Source organism: Aythya marila (genome assembly GCF_965140915.1).
Source record: "Aythya marila genome assembly, chromosome: 13".
NCBI classification, from domain to species: domain Eukaryota; kingdom Metazoa; phylum Chordata; class Aves; order Anseriformes; family Anatidae; genus Aythya; species Aythya marila.
Window position 1 is genome coordinate 10,287,059 of NC_139054.1, and position 27,797 is coordinate 10,314,855.

At 51.5% G+C, this 27,797-nt stretch overlaps 1 protein-coding gene across 1 annotated transcript; it reads right to left on the reverse strand.

Moving 5' to 3' along the window:
• On the reverse strand, positions 1-27,615 carry LOC309882959 (gamma-aminobutyric acid receptor subunit gamma-4). Its single transcript, XM_082770510.1, has 9 exons — positions 27,510-27,615; positions 22,747-22,895; positions 22,480-22,547; positions 6,592-6,812; positions 5,898-5,980; positions 4,262-4,399; positions 2,734-2,886; positions 1,084-1,286; positions 1-436 (listed from the first exon to the last, which is right to left on the reverse strand). Exons 1-9 carry the CDS (start codon positions 27,566-27,568, stop codon positions 143-145), a joined length of 1,368 nt encoding a protein of 455 aa, XP_082626636.1. The 5' UTR covers positions 27,569-27,615; the 3' UTR covers positions 1-142.
• Positions 27,616-27,797: the final 182 nt, after the last annotated feature.

Sequence of the window (27,797 nt, forward strand, 5' to 3'; positions counted from 1 at the left end):
ATGAGAGAGCAGGATGAAGGAATTCACCAGGTTGGATTGTTCAGAATGACAATCGACTACATGGAAGAGACACTGATCTCTATGCTCCTTGAAAAGCCTGTCTTCTGGCTTCCAGTCCATCCCAGCTGAGAAGAAAGGACAGCTAGAGATAGAGATATGCAATCCAGTAGACAATGTTGAATAGCAGGAAGGCGGTGGGGAAGAAGACACGGGAATAGGAGTCCAGGCGGGAGATATGGATGCGGACCCTCCCCTCCCGCCACATCCCTGTCTGACAGTCCTCAATGCAGCAGAAGAACCTCTCACATTCCTTCCCTTCCAGGCACGGGGAGCCAGGGTCTTCATCTTCATCATCCTCTATCTCTGGGGGCCAGTGCATGATGTTGTTGATGTTGATGGCAGTGAAGGATGGCATCACCTGTGCGCCAGCAGGTGGCTGTAATGAAGACAGATAAGTGGGTTAAAGAAAAAGGCAAGAGATCACATTTTAGACACCCAAATTTATCCAACTCGCAATTAGTCAGTTCATAACATAGGCACAGTTCAATGGAGGGAGGTGACTGATCACCCCCCATCTCCGCACCTGGTTGCAGATAACCACCTTGGCATGCTGTGAAGACTTGGCAGCTCCCTGCATGAACAGGAGTTTCCTTCCTGGCATCCTAGGGCATGGCTTTAGACAGCAAAGAGCTACTTGCTCTGATTCCCCAGCTCTGCCACTGATAGTCAGCAAAGGGGCTGTTTGTTTTCAGCTGTGCTAGCCTCCTCCTTCATTCCTCTGATCTCAGCTATCTCTGAAGGCAGAGCACACAGTGCAGATGTCTTCTGGTTGCTCTCACCTGCTTGGGGTACCTCCTTGTTTTTTGGGAGCCTCAGTGTTGTTTTGGTGTTGCTTTTTGTTGTTGTTGTGTCTCACTTTCAGGGGCTCTGACCCCGCACACAGATTGGTCTGAGGACTCTATGAACACAACAGAGCCCACGCACCAAACAACTTCATCAGTTTCCAGCACAGGCTCAGGAGAGATATTGCTAAATGGCTTGGGATTGTAACAATAAGCACCTCTGCTAGCCCCTTCAACCTACCAGCCTGGCTTTCCTGCTGTTGTGCTCCAGTGGTTTCTTGTTTCCCACCAAGTAGTTGAGTGTAGCGTACTCCATGAGAGCTGCGAAGACGAAGATGAAGCACACAGAGACAAAGAGGTCCATGGCTGTGATGTAGGAAACACGGGGAAGGTGCTTGCGGGAGATGGTGCTCAGAGTGGTCATCGTTAGCACAGTGGTAATACCTAAGGGGAAAAACGAGCTGGTTTGGGTAATGAAGAAGAGCACTTCTGTCTTCTGCATGCACCCAGTCCCCAGGACACCTCTGTTTCCCTTCTCCTGGGGGAGAGAAATGCTTCTGGTTATCTTGTCCCTTTTTTTTTTTTGCTCTGCTTAGCCAGACTGTGGTCCTGCAGTGACCTCTGACCAGGCTCCACTGTTTTTAGGATGTGGAGGAGCAGCAGTAACTCTTCCTGCACTCTAGCACTCCTCTAAATCCATCTGCCACCCACTTCTGTGCTCACCCCAATGGCTCTGTGTCGGAGCACAGCAAAAGCTTTCTGTATTTTCCTGAGGTATTTGCATTAGCAGCTGCACTGTGACTTCCCATACATTTGAAATGCCAATGGAACTGGTCCGGTTTATGTCTCCCTAATGCAGGCTGACGGGCTTCAAATGTGCTGGGGATCATTTGTATAAAGTACAACAGGGGCTGCTGAGAGAATACATTACTCTTGATGTGCGGAGGTCACTTCCCACTGAGAGGGCCTGCCTTCTGGGGGAGCCTGCCTCTGAGTTTTGAGACGGGCACCACAGTGGTGTCTTTTTGCCTCTTGCTGTTCGTTCCTTCTCCAGCCAAGGACCATGACATACCTTCACCTCCATTGGAAACAACACCCCAGATCCTCTCCTGCCCTATTCATGGACACAAAATGAATTGGTTTTGATGGGGAGGTGCGGAGGGCTGGTCAGAATGGATGGACTCTGAATAGCCCTGCCTGATGCTGACAGCCCCTCTCCCTCCCTGCAGAAGCCTGCAGGCGGGATGGGAATACAACCTCCAATTAAAGGGAAAGTCAGCAGGGCTGGTGGGAAGGGCAGCGCTGGGAAGCAGAGCTTGCTGCAAAATTCAGATACAGCCAAAGCGCTTTAAAGATTTGTAAAGCCCTCTCTAGCTCCTATCAGAGCAGGATTCAATCAACATAAGCTTTATTCTACCTCAAAGAGCAGATTGCAGAGCAGATTTAAGCAATAGGTAGATCTTCCTACCAGGCTTGCAGCTCATGCCAGAGCTTGGGACTCTGTGGATATGGCAGAGCAGCTTTGCTCATTACCCTACAACCTTCATGTCACTGGACCTACTGAGCCCTTGGGAAGTCACAAGGAGACACAGAACACATGCATGTGTCAGGGGCCAGCATTGCAATGCCACAGCACACTCCTTCCCTCTCCCTTTTGGAGCATGAGAACACCACGTTGTCAGCTTGGAAAAGGCTGTGCTCAGGTCTCAGATCGAGAAATGGAAGTCATTATTTAATATATAATTAGAGGACATTGCTACAAACAGAAAGATGCAGGAGCGGTACCCTTTATTAAGCTGAATAATGCTCAAGTGTTTTAGGAGTTTCCGTACTCCAACACTGTCAGTCTGCTAGCCTTGCAGCAGTCAGCATGCAAAAGTCTGCCTCTTACCCAGAGATGTCCTGGCTGGTGTAGAGTCTCTCTTGATCCAGAAGGAAACCCAGGAGAGAACAACAGTCAGGATGCAGGGAATATAGGTCTGAATGGCAAAATAACCCATACGTCTACTTAGGTCAAAAGAAACTGTCATCACCATGTACTCCCCTAGGAAAAAGTGACAGAGACATTGGAATCATACCACGTGGCTTCCTAAAACACAGGAATAAGAACACTTCAGAATTTGCAGTGTTTCTGTAGCCACCTGTCTGGCAGGCTGGCTCTGTGCCTGCCTGACTTTCTGGCTTTGTGACCAGTTTAAGAACTAATTTTGTGCTTGCCTAACTGTCTGGTTAAGTGGCCACAAGGCTGCATTTGTACTGGCCTTGCCGTGTATCCAAGCACACTGAACAGCACACCGTCTGGGAAAGTTTCAGGGAAGAAATTGAAGAGAGTACTCAACCTCAGCTGATCGCTGCAAGGGCTTCTTTTTTATAGAAAGCTATTTAGCTGTAGCAGACTACATGGCCTGACTTGTCAACTAACTACCTGAGCCGCGACAAAGGAGACGTCCTTCAATCACTTCCACTGACTCTGGTTCTACCCTTGGAAAAGACATATGGTGCTACACATCCTAATTGCTCATTTGGCAACTTACAGCTGAGGTTCTTCCTCTTTTTCAGAGGCTCATAGTGTGTATTGAAAGAAAGCAACCCGACAGCTCTGGAGTTAAGATGGAGCTTGCAAGCAATTACCAAGAAAGAGAATTACAAACATCAGACAAACACTAATGCATTCAAGACACTTTCACTGCACCACTCCTATTCTCAGTTTGTGCTGCCCAAGTTAAAGGCTGGCTGCCAGTGTTGGCAATAGCAACATTCTCTGGATGGGAGAAACACTGCTTGAAGTTGCTCCTTCAGCAGGCTGAAAAATGTAAGCCAAAATACGAGCCCACCTGAAGGAACCCAAAGAGGCTTTCCTCAGTTGTCTGTGGGAAGGAAAGGGGATGTGAGCTACTGTGAGGAGGAGCTGAAGAGCCCCCATCCCCTCATTTCTTAACCCACACAACAGTGTTTCTGGCTCTTAAATTAAAATTCAGGGGTTTATCAGCTCCACACCACTTTACATAAGGAAAGACTGAGACAGGATTAAGACCTGCAAGTTCTGATTTCTCCATCCATGTTCCAGTTACAGGCACCCAGGGATCTACATAGCATGCCCATACTCCAGCTAGAGGGGACCTGAACTCCATCACCTCTCCATTCTGACCCTTTGATTGGGATTCATTCACATCAGCATTGTCACCCTACAGTTCACAGACGTCTGTAGTTCCGACCTACACTTGCTTCAGCTTCCCCTCACCTTTCATCTCCATTACTTCTGCTCCTCCTAGCAAAGGTCCGTCTTTTCATTCCCATGTTCCTCTAACTGTGCTCTTGTGACCTCTCTTCCCACCCACGGAGCTGTCTGGTGACTCCTCTGCATCCCGCGAGGTCTCCGACACAGTGCTGTTTCTGTGGGCTGTCTCCCTTTGCCTCACCTGCCCCAGTCCGGAGAACTTCCGAGGTGTTCCTCAGCCCCGTGAAGTCAAACTGGTAGAGCCTCCAGGTGCGCTGGTCAGAGACCTCAATGGAATAGCGCCGCCAGCGATAGACAATCTCCTCCCTTGGGTAGCCGTCTGGGAAAAGGGGCAAGGACACCGAGTGCATTATAGAATCATAGAATAGAATCACGTAGGTTGGAAAAGACGTCTAAGATCTTCGAGTCCAACCATAGAAGTTCAAAGTTCGAGTCAAACCCTGATTACACAAGCACTTGCATCTCATTCCAGATGTTTTGCTAACATTAAGTTTTCAGGCAGGTGTTTCTTTGGTCAGATTACCTTAGGCATCCACACATGCAATGGGAGCAGGGACTGCAGCTCCCTTTGGGGGCCAGTTTGAGTCCTAGGTTACTCCTAAGATTAAAGCAATGCTAGAAACTGAGCCTTTTTAAGGACTGCAATGGTGGGAAGTAGACTCGAACTCTCCCAGCCTGAGATCTTTTAGGGTTTCAGCATCTTGAGGCAGCAAGGGGCTGCCAGTCCTCATGGCTACCCTTCCTTCCCAGGCATGAGCACACCAAGAATACAAAGCTGCCAACATGAGAAGAAGCATGGCTGGGTCTGCTCCAACAGTCTCTGCACCTCTCACCCTGGGAGCTGATCTTTGTAAGGTGAAGAAGAGGTAATGCACCCTGGGTTTGCTCCATGGGGAAAGAGACCTGACTCCTGTGGGCTGGAGCTTGGCTTTGGCTTTCTTGGCAAAGACATGAGCCTACTGTCAGGCAGGGACCTCAACACCTACAAGCAAGCTCCTCAGAGGAGGGAAGGAGCAAAGCTTGGCAGCTAACTAAAAGTGTGCTTCTAATTATCAAGAATGGATGGCATGCACTGTTAATTAGCGAAGAATGAGGGGTGGCAGGAGATGCGGTGGTGTTATCTCCTCAGCATGCTGCCTCCCTCTGAAGCACCTCAGTGCCATGTGAGCTACATCGCTTTGGTGGCAGGGGAAGTGGGAGCGGCCAAAACAGGGCCACAGTGACTAAATCAGATTTCCAGCCAACGCATGAAGGCAGGAATCTCTTGGTGCAGAAAGGCAAAATTACCAGTGGAGATGCGCCAACATCAGCAGCCCTGTCTACTGATGAGAACGTACAAATGGGGACTGAGGGTGTGTGTGTGTGTGTGAGCACTCCTCCTTTTAATTGCCTTTGGTACAGCAAGTGGGCTTCTCTCTGAGGGTGGTGTCTCCCTTGGTCTGGAAAGCCAAGCTGTTCCCTTGGGGAGCAGAGGAGTGATGATGCAATGTAGCACTTGTGTTGTTGGTCTGCCAGCTGAAGGGATATATCACGTTTAGGAGGTCAGAGTGACCAGAAGGTCAGTGAAATAAACACCTCCAACTGTCCGTCCTAATTAAGAAGAAACTCAGAGGTCTGTGAATCTGCACCTGAATAACTGCTGGCCCAGGACTGTGGGGATGCTCCAGGGAAAGGTGGGCAATGGCCTAGGAAGAGGGACATAGAGATCAGGTGAAAACGTAGCTAAAAGGGAAGTTGGTTTTCTCTGACCAGAGTTTTACTCTACTCAAATTTCTTTACTTGCCTTCTAAAACTATTTCTGAAATATGGATACTCACAACTAGAGAAAACCAAAGGGCAGGAGTGAGTGTCCATTGGGAAATTCTGCAGCTGGAGCAGGCATTCAGCCTCGATCGTCAGCCTGAGAGAGAAAAGAAGGAGAGAGAGGGAGAGGAAGGCTGAGATTTCGTGCTGGTGAAGGTGGTTTGATTTCAACACCATAATGTGACAAAGGGATTCTCGCTTCCTTGAAAGAGAGACACTAATTTGTTGAAGATCAGTCTGTTTGCAGGAACATTTCAAAACAGCAGCAAAACCAAGCATATGTTTGGATATTTTCAAAGTGAGGAAAAACATCCAATTTTCACATTCAAAAAGGCTTTTTGTTTAGTGAGCTTTTCAGATTCATTTACAAGAGTGGAAAATTATGGGAACTAAAGCCAAAAGTTTATCATCAAACCAAAATAGCTGGAGTGACCAACACAAATATTTAAAGGATTTTGGTTTGGGAAACCTGTAATACTTTTGACCTCTTTGTTGGTACGATACAGAAAAATAGTTTGATTTTTTTGGGGGGGACCCTTTGTCTTGGAAGAGGAGGCCCATTCTGTGAGCAGTGCTAAATGTATGAGAACATCAGCCCTGGGAGGCATCTCCACTACTCTGCCCCAGGACAGCTGGATCTCTCCTCTGCCTTGATCATCTCCCTGGTTCCTCACCTCCACAGCCAGATGAGGTGCCTGCTGCACCTACCTGAGCGTGTAGAGCACTTTGCCATCATTCCAAATGCGGAGGAGCTGATTAGGAGTGGTTATCCAGTGGGAATCAGCCCGCTTGGAGTTCCTAAAAAAGGTGTCTGGGATCCAGATGCGGCTCACCATGTTGGTGTTCAGTGTGAGGGCCTTCAGGGTGCTGTTGAAACGGAGACGCCGGTCGTACCATGTCTGAGCAAAGAATATATCAATGGTGTATTCCTGTGGAAGAGAAGGAAAAAAAACACATTTCTGAGAGGGATTCAGGCAAAGCAGAGCCTTGTCCCCTGGTCTGGAGGCCACTGGTTTGGAGTCACAGGCCACCGGTTTGGAGTCACGGCTTACAGAGTTTATAGTGTAAATCATTTTTATATAAATCTGAAGCACTAAGGGATCCTGGGCAGATACCCCTTGCTAAAGATTAGAAAAGAAAGCTGGTGAGGAGCTGCTATGGACCCAGCTCTTTTTTTTTTGGTGCAACCAGTTCAAAATTTGCTTGAGTATTTTGCAGGCAGAAAAGAGAGTTTCCACCAGACTGAGAACCTTTGGTTTTGGTGAGAGGCAGGGTGTCTGAGCTCACCTAGCTAGCACTGGCTCACTAGTTCCCGTCTGGATTGGACTGGCACTGGTCCACATCATTAGCCCACTGTTCTGCTGCTTGCGGCCGCTGCGAGTCAATTTGCTCCTTCCCCTCTTTTCCAGCCTGCCTGAGAAAGTGCTAATTAGTGCCGTGCAGGAGCATGTCTGGCACTCAGTGGCTGTCTGAAGCAGACCCCCAAATCCAGGTCCACCAGCCCATACTGAAGGTTTTCACCTGCTTCTGCCAGCTCCTCTCTGACTTGGACTTTGCTCCCTTTCACCCCTGTTAAACAGCCATGACCACAGAGGCATCATTTTCCTCTCTCCTGTGTGCAAAGACGAACAAAGCCTGACTTGCCATCTCCCTCCCACTCTCCTCGACCCTCTATTGATTTATCTCCGCGGAATTTTTATGACTGCAGCATGTCCTCCCTCCGCTGCCCTCACTGCTGGTTCGGAGCTGGCTTTCTCAAACCATGCCATTAAAATAGATGTGGTGCTCTTAGGATGCTCCCCTGGACATCGTGTCCTGCTTGGGGGAGGCAGAGCAGGGCAGCGCACGACTCCTGCTTCATTTTCCTTGCCCTCGTTCCACTGTCAGCCAACCGGTGATGAGTGATTGCTACCAAAAACGTCCCTTGCATAGAAATGAGATCATGAGAAAATAATATTTGCCATCAGGCGGTCAATTCACTCTCTAGGCTGATACTTCACCCTGGTTAGACATAGGGATGAGCCAAGGTGATGGGGATGAGGTCCTAATGTAGCTCTAAACAGGAACAGATGCTGCACATTAAGCTAAAGCATAATAAAAGTGACGGCATTGTCTCCACAAATGATTCAAAACAGACGTGAGGAGGCACAGCACTCCCTTTCTGAGGCACAGAGCTAGGATAACGGCAGCCCTCAAAGCCAGGCGCACATCCACCCTCCAAACACAGGAGGTGGGGAGAGCCCACTCCTGCATTTGAGTGCTCTGGGTTGTCCTGGGTGCTACTTGGACACGGAGGCATGTCTTAAGATGTGAAACAGTGAGATAGAGCCCAAAGGTGGGCAAAGAAACACTGGAACAGCAGGGACAAGATCGCATAGTAGGAGCCCAAGAGCATGACATTGAAGGTGAAACCTGACTTCATTCTGCTTATGGGCATTTTCTTTTTCTTGCCAGCTGTGGGGGCCAAAATAACACAACACCTGACATATTCTCCCCTACCTGGGCAAACCCTGCTTGAGCCAGCATAAGCTTACATCACTCCTCCTCAGGAACACCTCTGGTGTAGGAGAAAGCATCGAAAACTGCAACGATAAATCCAGGTGAGACGCCACCATCATTTTCACCTCTTAACTGGAACAACCTGTGAGAGCTCAATTCAGAGCTGGCTGCTCAGGTCAGAGGCCCTGCTGTGAAATTCAGTAGTCAGGTCCAGGATAACCAGTGCTAAAGTCCTGGGAGAGCTGAGGGTCAGATATCCCAGGGTTTTAGCACTTGCTGTCAAGCCCAGGCTTTCAGAAGGGATCAGCATTAAAGAGCTCCTCTTGTGCCATTGATAGCCTGCCTTTGCAAAAAGCACAGCACACAAGTCATTCAGCTCCTCTGTAAAATCTGAGCTGTTATTGTCACTGTCCTGTCGTTTGATCTAATTTTGGTGGCTATTATAAGCACAGTTATACACGAGGAAGAAGTTATTGGCTGAGGTAGGTGCCTTGCCTTTATGCGAGGAATCCTTTGGGAGATGTTGGTATTTACAAATGGATTTTCATTCAGAATTAGCCGAGGCAAAATTTATACATGCATGCCCTGGCTTTTGGCAGTAATTCCTTCTAGCTATTATTATTCATAATTCATTGCCTTCCCTGGATGGCCAGATCTCTGACCCACAGATAACGTGCTTGCCATATTCCTCCTCCTTCTGAGGAGGCCTCTGTGGACACCTTGGCTATTGAGGGGGGCACTCTACGGTCGTATGAGGACCTTCTGACTTTATCTCCGTGTTATCAGAAGTCTATCACTTACATGGCTGGCTGCAAACTGCCCAAAGCACCAGCCCTGGGCAACAAAAACAGTTTGGAGAGATGCTTTTCCTTTGCACAGATCCTGCCTCAGAGATCTCGCACACTGTTTCGGTGAGATGCACTCCACAGAGCTACGCACCCAGAAAGCAACCTGCTGCTCTCCTAGGGACTCAAGGGCAGGATGAGCTCAGCCCTAAAACTTACAGAGGTGCTGTTTGTTGAACTCCTGCACCTGCGAGTTCTCTCTGGCACTGCTTCATTCTCAGGCATCAGAAGGACACTTCTCTATGCCTCAATTTCCCCATGTGGAAAAAGGTTATTGTAAAATACGCCCCCAACATTACCATACCATCTGCTGTGTGGCACATGGAGGCTGTTAACTTCTCTGTAACAGCATGGGCTTTTTAGTTCTTTCAACAGAAGGAACTAGAGAAAGAAGAGGGATCATTTTCGGAGTTAGGCTGTGCCATATGGATCACGTGTGTAGCAGCATGCACACGTTGGCATGCATGCCATCTTACACCAAACTTCAGTCATAAATAACACAAATTGCCAGTAAGGCAAACACTGAAGACTGCCTACCCTGAATACTATCACGTGAGTTTATCTGAAGCCAAGGAACACCCTGCAGCATCAGCATTGCTGGTTGTGCGGGCCTGGATCCAGCTCAGCCTTACAGCATGTCCCTGCTGGATCTTGGGCACCCTCATCACCTGGCACTGCCGCACATCACTGATCAGTTCTCGTTTTCCTCATGTGGACGGCACAGATGCTGATGGAAGCCCAGTTTCAAAACTAAAAGGTAAAATTTCAAAAACATTCAATGGAAAAAATCAGTCCTGAAAAAGAGCATTTGGGGACATAAGGGGGTGTCACATAAATACAGGAATATTTAATCTGGGAAAGAAAAAAAAAAGTCTAAGTGAAAAGCTATGGAATTTAATTGTGAAAAGCCATTTAAGAGAAAAACCTGACATTTTCATTCCCAGCAGTTCTACTTGGGATCAAGTCCCACCCTGCGTTCAGGGATGATGTGAGTTAAGGCCATCCAGTTTCAGACTAAGAGCTTCAACTCACAGGGTTAGCACGACACAACCTGAAATCCGTGTTTTGTTTTTTCAGGTTACCTCGTACACCAAATAAACAGAGCTGCACAGTGCCAGAAGATCCCTGTGTCGTGTAATTTGCAAATGGCTCAAAGGAAGTTTGTGTGTGTGATCCAGCTGCCACCCCTCAAGGGTGCAATTAATGGGGTGCAGAGAAATTGGCACCACAAAGTCCCCCTGTATTAATCTATGAGATTAATGTTCTGTTTTCTTTAAGAGCTCAACTTTATGAGAAATGCCAAAGAGAACAGGAAAGCCACAAGATGAAGATGTCTTCCTAAATAAGGATAAAGTTAAGGATTTAAAGATTTTTTTTTTCTACTGTACTTTCATTTAATAGCAACAAGAAAACCTCCAAATAGAGGAGACAGAAATCTGGAAACAGGTTCTTTCATTTTCCTCTACTTGAGAGGAACCTTGAAAAAATCCTAAATACCAGCCAGGATGAGAGATTAATACCCTAGCCAGTCTCATTCTAGCTTTTATTGTTCTGATATTTTTCTCTGTTCATGGCACCCAGTTCCCTCTGCACCTCCAAGCAAATGCCTGGTTGCAGTGCAATAAAGCAGGCTGCTTGCCTGGGAAGCACGGCGAGTGTTTCGGTGGGCTGATGTGAACCTGGTGGGTCCGTGCTGTCACTTGATAAAACACTTGCTAAACAAAGCAACTATTTCATGTAAACCCCTCGGGATGCTGCAGTTCACTGATATCTCAGGAGTTACTGGAGGAGACCCAGGAATGGGATATATTTCCTTCAAGGGCTGGTGGGTGTCCCTGAGCAGCTCAAGGCAAGCAAGGAAGCTTCTCTTTTGGGCCGAACCACACTGAGCAGCTCCCCACCCACACAGCCTTGTGCAGGCGAGCGTTTTCCTCTCCACGACATCCCACGCATCCCTCCCTGCCTGCAAACAGATCTAACGGCACCTGGGCTGCTCGCCGCAGCCAGCTCCACGTCACAGGGAACACTCAAATGGTCTAGAGAAACTCTCCACGCACTGAGAACTAAATAAAATAACCTCACTTCAGAAAACTCTTCAAATCTGGTGCACAACTTCTTGTCCATGCAGGGTGTGGGCAGACGCGTGCTTCTGGCATGACACACACAAGCACTGGTAAAAGGCAGTGAGCACAAAGTACATGTGCTAACAGCACAGGTAATGCCTGCCACTGAGCTCTTCAGCAAGAGGCAGTGTCAGGCTTCTCTCAGTCCTGCCACAGACCCGCCAGAGATGTAGGACACCCTAGAAAGCATCCCTTTCCCAGCTCTGGGACAGGTGCTGCTCCTCAATGCAGGGTGTGCTGGAAAGGAAGGAATCAGCCTCTGGGGCAACAGGGCTGTACAAACCTCAGCGTGCAGGGAGGCTGAGTTTTGTCTTCCCAACACAAAGAGCAAAAGAATGAGAGTCGAAGTTCCATTATGCCTGCAAGATCCTCCTCCCTCCAAGTGACACCCCGGAGAGCTTTCTGACCGTGACGCCGTGGTGACTGGGGGAGCTCACAAGGACAAAAGGAGCAGAGCTCTGCTGGTCTGTGTTTTCAAGGTGACACGCTGAACTTCCCATCTGTTTCACTTCTGCAGCAACACCGGCAGTGCTGTCCTTGTCTGAATGTCTTTCGCCTCTGCCCAGGGAATCTCAGTTGAGACACTGTTCTTTTTATAATACCAACTTGCTGTTAAAAAAACATCACCATGTCCTGCGCTCTTGCCAGGAGCCTTCAAACAGGACTTGCTGCACATGCTATGCTGCTGACTGCATACTCCCTGGCCATGGCTTGCTCACCCTTGGAGTCTCTGCAGATGGGAACTGGACCGGGCTCTCACATCCAAGGGCTGCCCTCTGAGATTTCTGCCTGCCAGGCCCCCCACACCTCTGCTCGTGCTGCTCCCACACACGTGCAGGCAGGGACAGCATTCCCAGTCACTGCTCGACACAGAGAGACCTACACTTTGAGACACCCTTTCCATGGCACAGCTCCCTGTCCTGTTAAAGCTTCCTTCACATAAAACTAGCAAAGAAGGTGAGGATGAACCATAGAGGTACCAACTCCACAACACGTAACTGGGGTTCTGACATTCTGTGGTGCTGTAGGGCATCCAGGGCTGGCAGATTAATCGTTTCCCTGGCACAGAGTGCTCTGAGCATGTTTGAACGCTAGCTGCTTGCTGGCCATCCTGCTTTGGAGTGCTAACCAGGAAAAGCAGGTTTTTGTACCAACAGCCAACAACCCCAGAGTTTTTCTTTCACCCAAACCCTTCCTCCTGAGCTGTTCCCCTGTAACGCCACTTACTGTCCTTCAGCAATGCTGTCTCCTCACGTGAAACCCCCAAGACAGCTGCTGATCTCTGTGGTGCCTGTTCCTCTTTTTGTGGGAGCACAGCCTGGCACACGGAGCCCGGCACCGTGAGCCCCAGGGGCGTGTGACCTAGACGTGTGCGTTTTAGCATCTGATTAACAGTCATTACCCAAAGGATCAAGGAAAGTCCTTGAGTCGAGACATGACATCAGCCAGACTCGGGTTTATAGAAGCACGGTCTGTCTGCACTGTCCCTGACGAGGTTATTATTGAAAAGGCAGAGGCACAGACACGGGATGCTGTATGCAGATGGGGCAGAATTAATTACAGGGGAAGATACTGAACACTTCAGTGAAGTATTATGCAAAGCACCACAGGGAAGGAGCTGCCTCCTTTCAATTTTTTCCCACCACCCTCAGGACAGAACATGGTCTGGGTGGAAAGTTCTGTGTGAACACCTCCTGATGCACACCAGGACGCAGTCCAGTTACTGTGATCTCCAGAAAATGCCTGGGCTGCTTGCAAAGCAATGCCACACATACCCAAAGTCTTGTCTGCCCATCAAACCTTGCTGATAAATGCTGAAATGTTCCCCACGATGAGGTTGCTTGAGGCAACTGTGTGCCAGAGAAGAAAGCAGGTGTGGGGGGAGAAGAGGTGAGGACAGAAGCAGGCAGGATAATGGGAAGAGAATACCTAGCACTTTGAGCAAGTGCTCCTGTTTATTTGTCCTTTATGCTGATGAGGTGTTTGACAAGACAAAAACATTTCCTTTGAAAGGGCTAGAAGAGAAACCTCACTGCATGCTATCGACTCCCCGAGGCTGCTCCTTCAGCACAGCTTGGCAAAATTCAGCCCAGAAGCTGGAATTCCTTTAACAGCACCTCCTATCCTCATACCACCTACCATGATAAAAAAGAACCACCCAACCAGCTGCCTGGTACAGCCCAGGATGGGGGAGCAGCTGCTGCAGCGCTGCCTCCCCAAGCCAAGGAAGGGCGGAGGTCCCATGAATCCTCCGGGGTGTCCTGTCTTAAAAATTTATAGAGGTGGAGAAGTCCACTACAGACCTCTGTAAAGGTCTCAGCACCTTTCCCTTGTCTGGTCAGAGACTTAGTGGCCCAAACCTGCTGTCCAGTTCCCATTGCTGTTATTTCATCTTCCCAGGGCTTCTTGGGTTTTCCCTCTTGTCCCTTTATGCCCCATCCTACTCTTCTTGCTCCTTCCTCCTCTCCAGGCCCCCCTCAGCCTGTAGCTCACCACCCTGCCTCAGCAAGAAGGCATTTCCACCCTGCCCATGCTCCACCACGAACAGAAACAGCACAAATTATAATGGTCCTATTCAAGCATCACACAGTTTCCCACCCCCTTCCTATCTTCTTATGGGACTTTGCTTCATCTTGTAAGGCTGCAGGCTCTCCAGAGCAGGGACAGCTCTCTCTGTGGACTGAAACATGCCTAATGATCTCAGCTGGATGCCAATTGTCATGCAAAGAGAGCAGTCCCTCCCACTCCAGGCTTAGTGATGAGAAATCCCTTCAGAAGCCGTGCTTTGAGGCCAAGACAGAAGGAAAGGGTGGCAGGGAAAGGGAGCTGTAAGGGCTTTGTGGATCAGAGCTGGGAACATTCTCCCAGCACAGGAGTTGCATGACATGGCACAGTAGGGTGCAAAACCAGAGGGGGTAAGGATGGGTGGGCAATGTCAGGCACCCAAGAGAGAGGTGCATGTCCCAAACCCTGATGCTGCACTGTCCTCTCACCAAAAGGGGTCTTGGAGAGCACCGTGCACCCCTGCTGCCCACGTCCCTCGGATGCTGTTCTTTGTACAGAAACACCTGTGCTGTCCAGGAGGAAAAACAGTGTTGGCCTGTAAAAATCCCTTCCTACCTCTCACCCTCCAGGTAAAAATAAATAAATCAAAAAAATATCTGCGGAAGTTCTGCTTTCACAAAACGGGAGGGGTTGTGCCCTCTGCACAGAGCGTCACTCCTGACGCTGTTCTCTGCTGGCCCAGGATGAAGAGGCAGCGTGTTCTGCTCCACTGACTCTTTCAAGGAAACCTGTTTCATGTTGTCTCTCATGCCCCCTTGCTGTGCTTGCCAGCTTTCTCTTCTGGCCCTGCCAGTTCCTCGATTTAGCTCCTTCTCCCTGCTTCATTTAGTTTGTCCTTTCTCAGTTCTTCTTTTCAAGCTACCGCAGAATCACGGCCCTTCCTGCGCACGGAGATGGGATGTAACAGGCACAATATTCAGTGTTTGGCACCAAGGCACAGAGAGGTTCTTGATGCGTGTTGCCTCTGGTCACCCACAGACACTGAATCCCGAGGAACAGCCTCTCCTGCACGTTTCTTGCAGGCAGATTTCACACCAGCCTTTAAGGGGAGATGGTAGGACGGCTTCATCTACTGAAAAAAGTTTTGCTGAAAATAAACTAAAAGCGTCAAAACCTAAAATGAATTACCTCAACCGTATCATTTCATTTAGAAGCTTTTTTTTTTTTTTTTTTTTTTCCCCTTCAGTAAACTAATATTTTGCCCTTACCTGGTTCATGTCAACTTCTATTTTCAAACACTCATTTTGATGCTTTAGTTAGAGGACACCATTTATCAATATACGGAGATCAAATCAGAACAATCTGAGGATATGACGTAAATGTTTTGATTGTCCATAAACCCATTTTCCCTCAGAAATGCTGAGGAGCTTTGGTCATGTGTCCCAACTGGGGGAAGAAAGCAAGTGATACTCCCCAGATGGTGGCTGTGCACCCCCTACCAGAAACCCTGGCCTCTCAGCAGCACTCTGACTTTGCTCTTACCTCCTACACCTTAAATACCCAGAGCTCTCCTGTGCAGAGATCTAAAGCCTTCAGCTCAGATAAATCAACCCCGCCTTAAAAATAATTCAGCCCACCAACTGACAACTATTGGTACAGCTCAGAGCCTATATCTTTCAGATTTGACGCAGTAGCACTTTCCCTTTGACTTGGAGGAATCAATTTAATGAGGTTCAGAGCACAGATCAGTACCAGAATCAAACACATCCTTCCTGGCCTGGTCACAAATACACGTCTCGGTGCTGAGATGCTGAAGAGCAACTCCATCAGCTGACACTGATGTGTTTGCAATGATGATGGCTGCATCTGTGCTCTCCTCCATGAGCTGCAGCTGCATGGCTGCCCTGAGCCCATGTCCCCCAGGCACATGCAGGTGGCATTTCCACCTCCCAGACATGGGGGCCATCACCCATGCCGGTGCAGCCTGGCAAAGCCTCTTCTGATGTTCTGGCAGAGGGCAAAGCTCCTACTGAACCGAGAAACAGGTCACACTGCAGCTCGGGTGCCAGCACAGGGGATGTCCCTGCAGCCCCCTGCCCTGGCTACAGTAAGAAGATAAACCAAAGTGCTGGTGGGGACCTCTGGAAAAGAAGACCCAGATGCAGCTGCTGCAGTCACAACCTCAGTTAGAAAGGTTTTCTGGGGGAAAGGGTGAGGAATCACATATCACAACACTCCCAGGTCGTGCCTGTGAGCACTCAGGCTGACCGCAGCGAGCATCCTTCCCTGCCTGCGAGGGCTCCGGGCAAAAAAAAACTTATATTAAGACTGGCTGAAGAAATGGGAGTTTCATCCAGAGGCTGGCACTGAATAAATGTGGAAATGAGCCATTGCTGCCAGCAGAAGGCCAGAAATCATATCCATGGAAGACTTTACAGAAGCCACTCACTTAATTACATGTGTTGAGTTACCCCACATTGCCCGAGGTCCGGAGGCCACTGGAGCGAGGGGCTGTGTGAGGCACCTCTTTGCCAGGGCTGATGCTGCAGTGTAAGGAACCTGGCTGAGAACAGCCACCATCCCCATTTAGCACCTGCTTGGGGAGCACAGATGTTAATTAACTTTGGGGCTTTGCTCTCCAGAAACGCCTCTGAAGAACAGCACTTTTCCCCCCAGGAGCAAGCTGTCCACATTCTCTTATTTTATTTTGCTCCAAATTTTAGAGGGGAAAAAAATAGCTTTTTGTTCATCTTCCTGATAACAGACTCCTTGTGTCTTCTGCACAATAAACAGCCTATAAATAAAATACCAACATGGATGTCACACAGAAAATATCTGGAGGGGATTAATGTATGTTCTGGATAATAAATGGAGCCAGTTGAATCATTCATAGTGAATAAATCAGCTCTTCTCTGGTTTGGGAGCAGACCCTGAAACTTGTGGAAGCTCTTGGGGTACATTCAGGATGGGAGAAACTCATTTATTTCATTAGACCTGCTGTGTGGCTCTTGGTTTGTCCCACAGGTCATACATGATCAGTGCTATTCCTCACTGGCCTCATGGTTGTTTGTTTTTTTCTTTTTCTGAAGGCAATGCCAAACGCTGGCTACAGGAGGGATGCTGCCCTTCTCTGCATGCCTGGCCTCACCACGTGAATACGAGCAGCTACATGGGGAATGGTCCCTTCTCCTGACACCTGGGCATGCAGGATTGGGCTCAGGTGACCGTTCCCAAATGTCAAGGAGTCAAGAGAGACGAGCCCTCTCCAAGCACGAGTATTTGTGGAGCTGCTATAAATGTTCCTCCAGCTCTGGCTGGGAGCTGCGCGGGGCCATCACTCAGGCGTGGAAACCAATGGCCAGAAAAAGCCCCGGGGCCCTTCACAGCCATTTCCCACCACTTTAAATTTCCGTGATATACATCTTCATCACGGACCAAAACCCGACCTTGCTCATTACACGAGTGCACATCCCGTGCGACTCCGGGGGATTTATGCTGACACCCGGCCCTCGCTGTGTGCTGGGCAGGCTGAGGGGAGCGCACAGCCCTCGGCACAACACTGCTGCGTGCTTCAGGCATTGCCATCCATCCCAGACGTGGGTGCTTCTGGGCTATTGCCTCCCAAACAGATGAATTGCGAAGCGTGTTTAAGTCCTTTCAGTTGAGAAGTGCTGTGCAACTGCTGGAGTCTATTATTATCGAGGAAGGAGGGGGGAGGTAACAAATTTCCTTTACCTATAGGCTTATCTCGTGCTCCAGAGCAACACATTCAAGCATCTTAAAAAGTGAGCCATTTTCATTTCATTTCCTCCCTACTTATTCCAAAGCAGCCGAAGCTAAGTATAATCAAGACTTAAGTGTTCCTCAGAGCCAGACAATTATTACCGGTCTCGGTTTCCCCATCTATTAAGAAGAAATGAAGATATTAACCCAAGCCTTGCAGCGGGACAGCAGGGCTGTAACCCGGGGCTTCCCACAGCAGCTCCTACCCTCGCTGCCTTCCAACAAAGCCCGGCTGCCACTCCTCGGGTTGCGGCTCTGCTTTGGCGTGGAGCTGCTGCTAAGTGCCTAAGGGCTCTCAGCGAGGGTGGCTTAGCCCTGCAGAGCCCAGCTCCCCCCTCGGAGATCTTTGCTGGGACAGCTCAGCCGCTCACAGGCAGCTGCCAACGTGCCGCACGCTCCGATAACGCGGCACCGCCGGGGATTTTGCTCAAAGAGCCGCGAGCCAGCCTCTCAACCACCCGCAGCTCCAAGCGGGGAGGGAGCTGTCCTTGGAAGGGGTTGTGTGGACAGCCCCAGCCTTCCCACTCCGCTAAAGCAGCCCTGCATGGAGAGCACCTCGACAAAGAGCCCCAGGTCCCCAGGGAGGCACGGTGGCAGCAGCCCCCCGCACAGCGCTGCCCCTCACCGGCTCCTCGGGATTTACATGAAAGCAGTCAGTGGGGAGTTCTCCTCATTCATGCTGTGCTTATACTTCTAAATTATAAAGTGTGTCAAACGAGGGTTTAATTTATTTTTAACAAGACAACGTTTGTAAATTAATTATTCATCAGCTGATAACGAATAAACATTCCCCCTTTCCTCGCCCCCTACTCGCCCTTATTTCCCAGGGTTTTCACAACTGCACCACACATGCACATCTATTAAATCTATCCTGCGATACTTCAGTCACGGGAAAATACGTTCTTCGTTCTCGATTTCGTTAGCGTGTTGCATGGTAACTACTGCAGCCAGGCTCAGCAGCATGAATTTAGCAGTGCGCAGCTTCTCCTTCCTGGGGAAGGAAGGGGGGGGATGTTCAACACGTGCACTTGGACGTCTCGCCCTCCTCGGGCTCCAGGCACCCCCTCGGAGGGGGGGCTGTGAAGGTCGTATGTTGCAGTAGTGGGGACAGGAGCTTAGTCTAACCCTGTGGAAATCACAGGGCAACAGAACCTGGCCCTTGGTGAATGCCACAGACTTTTCTGTCTTTGGTATCACCAAGTAATGGGATTGAGGTGGTGCACAACCCCAGCAGAGGGGCTGTCATCAAGTCTGGCTACAGGATTTGGCACACTAGGGCATCTCCTCTGCTTCTAACACCCCCACACATACCACAGAGGAGTTTCTAGTCCTGAAACTACCTCTGATCCTGGACACTCGAAGCAGTGACAAAGGTCAGTCCCTAGCTGAGAAGCACGTGTCCCTTCGCATGGGCCAGGAGGCACCACGCTTCTCTGTGTTGCAGTCCTTGAGCCTCACACTTGGATTTGTGCAAGAAAGGAAGAAAAGGACAACTGCAGTCAGGGCTCTGGGAGGAATGGGAGAAGCTCCGAGCAGGACTTGCTCCATCCTCAAGCGAGGAAAAGAGGCACTTCTTCAATCCCACCCCTGCTGACTCTCACGGACACTTCACGGACGTCCTTGGGACTGAAAGACACAGCCCCAGCATTTGGCAACTGCCCTGTTTCTACAGTCATTTCCTGAAAGTCATCCCCAGAGGAAGAACTCTAGGTGCCCTTGACATGGCCATAATGCCATCACAAAACAAAACCAGGAGTAAATCCTTCCAGCAAACAACCAGTCAGTGAAAAATCTGAACCCAGAGCCTCCTCCCTCGGTCCCTGCTACCGCAGCCCTCCCTGGCGCCTCTTCCCGCAAACACGCTCGGAGAACCACGGTGGGTTTTTGTACCAGGCTTAGCGATACACCAAGGACACCTAAAACCTGCCTGCATTAATGGGAATCTAATTGGGCATCCAAACCTGCGGCACAGCTTGGAAAGCTGCGGCGCTGTGGGGGATAACTCATTTGGCTTGAGGTGCTGCTGGCCGGCACCCAGAGGCTGCAGGCAGCCCTGGAAGAGCTCGTGGCCACGCACCTCCTTTCCCCAAGGGCACAAGTACAGCTCCCCATTGCCCCAGGTATCCCCCGGTGCCCCAGTGCCACCCAACCACAGCGGGTTCAAGGGCACAGGAAAGCTGTGTATGCCCCTTTGCAAGCCCCAGCCCATGCGGTGACTGGAACCTGGAGGAAACATCAGCTTTTCTACAGCCCTTTGCTTTCAGCCCATCCTCTCTGCTCAGCCAAGCCCTGTCCCTCCATAGACCACAAGCTCCTAAACCACTCTCCTGCCATTTAACCATCTCCGTGCCTTCTATCTGATAACCGCCCCAGGGCTGGCACAGAAAGTCCTTTACACAGGGAGGAGGGAACGTAAAATTTACTTGGCTACCTAAATGGGGAACAAGACTACTGTTCTCATCTACAAGAGATACCAGGAAATCACTTTATGTTTCTCCCCCCTCCAAACCTGCCCGTGTTCTGCTGACTCCTGAATGTTAATGTTATTTATGACAAGTGATTGATGATGGGGATGCAGAATCCACACCCGGCACAGGACATTTTCAAATCACCTATTCATTTTTAAGGACTGGAATCAGTTTTGCATCCTGACGTGATTTATCATGGGGAGGTTGAGCAGTGGCTACGCAGGACCAGCTTCCAGGCACTGACAGAGCATCACCAGCATGAAGGCAGCCGCGAGTGGTTAACTGTTTGAGGGGTGAGCAGAAGATGGCAGGACACCAATATCTAAACTACACTGCTTGGATTGGAGCCTTCCTTCACCTGGGCATCAGGACTCTCCCGCAGCATTCAGCTTTGGACTACACTAACCAAAACTAGTAGCCACAGCCATGGTGCTGTATTTCTTAAATGGAGAACTTTTTTTTTTTTTTTTAAACTTTTACATGGCCTGGCTAAGTGTGACCTGAAAAAGATCAATGGGACACGTGCCCTCCAATGGACCTGCAGCTTTCCCAAGGCTCTGTACCTGGGGAAGGCACCACAGATGCTCAGGCAACGCACCTAAAAGAAATCTCACCGTGGGCTCTGGAGAGATATAGCTCCGAGTCAAATTTGGGTTCCCTTCCCATGGAAATGTGCATTGCCATGACTGCAGCCAGTTGTGACCAGCACCACAGGACCCCACAAGCCCTCAGTGCCCGTGCCCAGCAGTTTCCTGCCCTGCCCAGCAGCTCCTTGCCGTGCTGGGTGCACTGACACCTTCCCCAGGTGAGGAGGCTGCGGCTGGGTAAATTGGGTAAATCTGGGCAGCAGCACTCTGCTGCGATTCTCTGGTGTCTAGTAAGGGTTGAGTCCTCGGAGGGAATGGCTGCTCTCTCCACCTGTTTTCACAAAATACTGGAGAAACTGAATATGCTTGAAAACCCCGCTGCCACATACGACTGGTATTAGCCTGGTGGATCAAAAACCACTGAAGGGCTGGGATGGATGTACATACGTTCTCACATATGCATCACCATGGCATAAGCTTTGTTTCTTAGGAAACCAGCATAGCAGCAGTGTCTGGTAGCCCCGCTTAGGAGAAGGGATAAGCTCCAGATGCAAGGATGGGATTTCTAAGCCACTCTCTGCCCCCCTGCGCAGTCGTGAGGAGCTCCAGGAGGAGCGGAGTTTCCAGGAGGGGTGGAAGAGGGGAAGGGAAACAGATGAGGAAAGAGGAGGCATGAGGATGTGCACTGTGCTTTGGCTTGGTTTTCTCAGCACATCCTTGGGCGGTGCAAAGCAGGTGTCTGCGGGCACCAGGGATGGCACCCACCCAGCCTGGGCTACACCCGCATGCTGTGGGTCTTCTCTCAGAGACCAGGCCCCCAGGAACAAAGACAACAAGGGCTGCTTCAAATGCTTTTTGGAGCAAAAGTGGCACTACGTCTACAGCACCATTCCTCCGTCCCCAGAGAACTTTGCTCAGTGGAAATTTTCTACTTGGGAAAGTAAAATAAACAAAGATATACCTATCAGATTTTCACTTTTTCTTTTTTTTTTTTTTTTTTTTTTTGGCTTAACAGAGGCTGTTTTTTTTTCTGCTCCATCTTGCTAGGAAAGAGAGCCTCCCTACCCCACTGTCCTGTGAGCCAAAGCTGACAGAAGTCAGCTTTGTTTCCTGCTAGAAAACATGAAAAATGACTTCACACTGAAAACAATAATGGAAGTTTCCTGTAAAAAAAGAAAAAAAAAAGGCAAACAATAGTTGCTGTCATGGCCTGGAGGCTCTGCAGAGCAAAGAGCACCTCTGTTGGGTATTTCCAGTGCTCCCAGTGCAGCAGGGGCCTGAGCTACATGCAGAAGCCATCACAGGCATGGTGGCATCAGTCTAGGGTAGCACGAGCAGAAGCAGAGCTCTTGCACCTGAGGCACCCTGCCTGCACCTCCCAGCACTACGGGCTGGCCTGGACACCCAAATATTGCACCTTCCGACCATTGCCACAGCAACCACTGCTCCCTCTCTCCCAATTATCACAGCATCACCCAGCGCACTCCCTGGGCAGCACAGAGCCAGCAGGCAGAGGTGTCGCTGGGGGAGGACACAGAGCATCTCCTCCCCAGGCCTTTGGGGATGGAGGGTCACTGAGCTCACCAAGGGCACTCAGGGACCTTGCCCCTAACCCGGGACGTCCACCAAGCCTTCCTAGCTCCAGCTATCAGCTGCACCTCTTCCCGAGGGAAGCAAATAAATCCACCTTTCCTTGTGACGCCACCACCAGGACACGGCACCAGTGGCGGGCCAGCTGCCCCCACAGCCCGCGCTCCGACCCTGCAGCAGGGGTGCCACCACTCACCATCTGGATGACAGACACCGGCCCGATGCTGTTCACGTAGATATCCACATCGATGAATGTGGGCTTGACTGCAAAGAAAATAAGAAAGATGTGGATGAGTTCAGGGCCAGGATCACTGGCTAGTGAAGGGTGGAGGGCCAGGGGAGATGGAGGTGAGCATCAGGGAGCAGAGGGGCTCCACCTGACCAAAAATACCACCTACAGCAGCCACAAAAGTATGGAAAATGTGGGACAAAGCCTGGCCAGGCCATCAGTGGGGACACTTACTGCCAATGTCAGGCCTCAGCTTGTTGTCATAGTTCTTCAGCAGCGAGTTGAGGATCTGCGTGGCATCAGTCTCCTGTGTCTTGGGGGTGAGGACCCAGGTTTTATTGATGCTGAGGTAATCATAATCATACTCCTCTGTGCTCTCACACCTGGAGCAGAGAGACAAAAGGAGAGAGACATCACCGTGACATCTCTGCGGTGCACTGTGGGAGTGGGGGCACAGCTGGCTTTCAGAGATCCTGAAGGGGGGAGGAGGAGCTGAGCGTGAGGAGCTCAGGGATCTCCTCACAGCGATGCTCTAAGACCTTACCTGGCACCTTTGCTCACTTCACAGCCCCCAGACGGGGGCTGCCTGTTAGCTCCAAAACCTCAGCTGCTCTCACTGCTGCTGCACCTGAAGCGGGATTCACGTCAGTGACCAAATAGCATTTTGGGGGAGCAAAGCATTTATAATAGAGGCACTTCAGAGAAAAGGGGTCCTAAAACTACCATGCAGACAGCAGGCACGTCTGGCTTGCCAGGCACCCAGCCATCTGCCCTGCACAGATCCTGGGAAATTAAAGCCTTATGCAAACTCCTCTGCCCTTGGGCTATGATCTGCCACAACCCATTCCTGTGCTCACCAACGCTTCCACCCCAGCCAGCTCCCAATTAAAGATGCTCCACCTTTCTGATCGTCCAGTTCCAGGCCAGAAAAATTGCGTCCTCCTTTGGATGCAGCGTACTGAGCAACAGCTTCTCCCCCTGCCTTTTAAACACACCCTCTCCAAGCCGTTTGTGCCTCCAGTTTTCCTAAAGAAGTTTTCCTACACCCCCTAATTAAATTAGGTCCACATGGTCACAGGGGAAACTCCAACCACCTGCAGCCGATCTGGGCAGCTCATTCACAGGATCGTCCCTGGAAAGACACAGCCATATGGGGCAGAGGATGCCGAGCAATCCTGCACCCGGCACCCCCCTCAACGTCTGCTGTGCCGACATGTCACCTGCTGCAGTGCCTGCAAGGGGCTGGCAGCGGGAGCTGCCACGTCCCAGCTGGAGCCTCGCAGCACCGAGCAGGCACCGCGGGTGCACGGCTCCCTTCGGCACCAGGGGAGGCAGAGCCTGGCAAAGGCGCTGGGAGAGAGGAAGCGAGCATTAAATTGACACGTTGCAGTTAATTTATCAGAAGCTCCTCTTCTAAACCCCCAGATGGAAGTTGCTTTCACAGCCACTTTAAGACTCTTTGCATCTCCCCAGCTTTCAGGCACTGGGACGCGGCTCCTGGCAAGGGCTGGGCTGCGCGCAGCTGCCCACCTGCCGCTGCATGTTAGGTGTTGGTACATCAGCCTCTTGTTTCCCCTCTGATTGCGTGCTGCACTTCCTAACGAGGCTTAAGGAGTCTTAAGCAAGGCTGTCAGGATGCACTTCCCTATCCGAGTGGCAGTGCGGGCTCACTGCCTTCAGGATGCAGCCGAGCCAACAGCTCCGTTGTGCCCAGGGGCAGCAGGAGGCACAGGGACCACTGCTGTGCCCACCCCAAACCTGGCCAGAGCTGGCTTCCAGGAACAGGAGGGACACGTCTCTGCCCCCAGCCCAGCAGGGGAAAGCCAGCCTAGCTCCTTTTCCTCGCTGCCTCTAGAAGAGTGGGAACAATTACAACTAAACCTCATTTTAATGGTTGCTTGACCCTACTGGAAGCCAGCCCAGGGCATGTTACCTGCCAGCACTGAACTCTGCCTGTCCTGCCGTCCCACCAAAATCCAGCTCCTGCAGCCCTAAGGCGGTGGCAGAGCTCTAAATATCCCCTGGAACTGAAAAAAAAATGCACTGGTTACTCTGACCTCAGCCTTCTGGATTTCCCTCAATTTCTCATTGCTGCTGAACACCCTGAGGTTTGAAGTAGCATTTTCAGGGAGTCACATCCCCATTACAGATGCAGTGACACTACCAAAGATATGCTTTTTATTTTTTTTTTTTTTTGCTAATGCAGCTAATCCTGGGCTACTAAACCACACTAAGCCATTGTAGCATAAGCAAGCCAGCTTTTGCTGGAGAAGATATGCTTTTCTGGGTGTACGCACAGACACACAGAGAGCAACTCTTGATGGTCAGGAGCGACTCTCGTGCCACCCTACACAGTCCCCTGCCTCCTCCCCAGTTCAAATCAGGAAGAGAAGAGTCCAGGAGCTATTGCAGAGAAAAGAAGTGAGGGACAGAGGGCTGTGCATGCCTCTCCAGCTGCATCTGGGAACGTCACACTGCAAACCCACAGCAATGCCCTGTGAACACTTGCTGTCTGGGTGGCTCTGTCCCCTTGCACAAAGCGACTGGCTAGGTGACAGGGGAAAGCCAGCTTCCATATGTCTCCATGCAGTCAGGAGGAGAGGCAGAGCAGTGTTTCCTCACCTCTGCTTGTGGAAATGTCAAAACAGACACCTTGCATTGCTGCTGCACGCAGCCCCGGGGCTGGGATGCAGCTGGGAGGAGAGCAGGCACGGGAGGGCTGGGGCACCGCAGGGCAGGGCCGGGGACTGCCTCTGGCTGAGGCAGTGTAGCACAGAGGTGTCCTTTTGGATGTGCCCAGGTACACAGATGGGGTTGGACAACCCTCCTTGGGCAGCCCTGGGCTTTTCTACAAGACATCACTGTTTGCCTTGCCTCCTGAACTGTGTTTCACTCGAGCAGGCACCTGTTTTACTGAGGGCTTCGAGCACACCAACGGGCAGATTAAAAGCAGGGCCAGAGAAGTTGTCCCTGCTGGCAGCCTCCTCCTGGCAGGAAGGTCTGGGAGGAGATGCTGACCTCGGGCTGTGACTGTGCCGCCCCTCTGCAAACAGCTCAAAGCCTCACCTGCTCCACAGGAACAGGCAGCGACAAAAAGCAAGGACATTTCACCTGGGTGAAAAGCACGGTGCTCAATCCCAATTACTGCATGCTAATGTGTCCTTGTCACCCATACCAATGCCTCCGAGGGCTTGCAGACACAGGAATGCTCAGGCAAATTAATCTAAATTAGAAGCAGGCAGAAAAATTAGGGACAGAGTGCTCACTAAAGAGTACTCTACCTGTTTCACATGTCAGTGTACCTCTCCTTCCACAGCTCGCTCAGTGAAGCCCTGTTGGTCAAGTCTGCACAGCCCCAGCCATCCATCAAGCCCAGCTTTTTGGTGGTGTGATGCTGTGCAGGATCCTGCCTTCAGGGCTCTGAGCTGGGTACCTGGGTCCCAGCCGAGGCAGAGCTCTGGGAAACGCTGGTGAATTAGCCTCTGTGGTGGGGAAATCGTCTGGGGAGTGCTGAGTCACCCAGCACAGAGCGTGCAGCCCACCCCAGCACCAGGGACAGGTCTTGCAGCACATGCTGGAGAAGAGCTTGCACACACTGCTTCGGTGTGGCACCTGCACCACACTCCTCGCCCAGGCACCCACCCAAGTGCAGAGCAGCCTGCACGCAGGAAAAGGCAGAGAATCCAGGACAGGACCCTGGTACAACTCGCTCCTTTTCTCCTTTTTCTCCCCCAGGCTTCCTCTGCTGCTCCATCACCCCCACGCCACACACACAGACGCTGCTCCTGGCAGCTCGGTGAAGAAGCAGGCACAAGGGACAGGGCAGAAGGGAACCTGGGCTGGTTATGGGGCAAAGCTTCCCACTCAAAGGCATGCGAACCCAGAACTTAAGGGCACCTCCAGGTGATTTTACCGCTTACAACTCACCCCATCAAAACACAGTGCAGGTGGCACTGTGCTGCAGGGACAGCAGGGCACAGGAGCCGGGACCACCATGAACCCCTCGCTGCCCTCAATCCCCCAAATCCTGCATGATGGAGAGGCTGGGGACCAGGGTGTGAGCCACAGAGCAGCTCTCGCTGCCTCCACGCTGGCGAGGCTGTGCCCTGGAGGACAGTGGTAGGGACGGGGCTGCTCGCACCCGAGTTCGGGGAAGCCTTGGCAGAGCAGACCGTTAGTAGCAGGATTCATGCTCCCTGCCCCTGCCTGCATTTGTAATGGGATTTGATCGGCTTTAAGGCGGCTTATTCTGTCAATTAGCTTCAGCCAGTGAAATCCCTCTTCCCCGGAGCCCCGGGGGCAACAATCTGCTGACAACATGTTCTTTCCCCGATCCAGCCATTAAACTCACCAGCAGGGCTGGCAATTGTTAAAAAAAATAAATAAAATAAAATATATATAAAAAAAAAAAAAAAACAAACAACACCGAAACTTGAAAAAAACCCTTGTGCGTGGGGCCCTTCATCACCGGTTGCATTACAGCGCTCCGAGCCGCTGGCCCTGTGCGAGCACCGTAATGTGCCAGCCCCACGCCGCCGCTCGCCCCGGGGCCAACCTGTGGAGCAGGGCAGGAGCCTGGGCTTTGGGGTGGGCTTTTGGGGTGTCGAGGGCTGGGGTGCCGCGAGTGGGGGGCTACGGGCTCCTTCCCACCCAGCGCAGCTCCGCGTGGGGATGCCCCGGCGGTGCGCGGTGCCGAGCCGCCCCCGGCCGTGTCCCGGCTGCCCCCAGACGGGGCTCAGCCCCCGGCAGCATTGGGCCGGCGAGGAGGCGGCGGGGTGCTGGAAACGGGGTGCTGGAAACGGGGCGTCCCCTCGCTTCTGGGCACGCAAAGCGGGGACCCGAAGTGCAAAGCATCCCCCGGGCGAGGCGCAGAGCCTCGGGGGCGGGCAGGATGGAGCGGCCGGGGGCACGGAGCCCGGAGACCCCCCCCCCCAAATCTCCGCGACGGGGAAACTGAGGCAGGGAGCGGGGCGCACCGCGGCCGGCGGGGTGCTCACCTGGAGGGGCGCAGAGCCGGCCCGAGGGCCAGGCAGAGCAGCAGCACCGTCCCGGACATCTCGGCGAGGAAAAGGCCGGTCCCGGGCGGGGGGGGGGAGCGGCGGAGGCGGCGGCGGGGCCCCCCCTGTGCCCGCTGCGCCGCGCTCCAGCCCCGCCGCCTCCCGCCCGGCTCCGCGCTCGGCGCCGCCGGGGAGGCAGGGGAAAGTTGGGCATCTCTTCGGCGAGGGGAGGAGGGGCTCCGTGCAGGGTCCTAGCTCCACGCTCGGGGGCCCGTGCCCGCCCCCGGA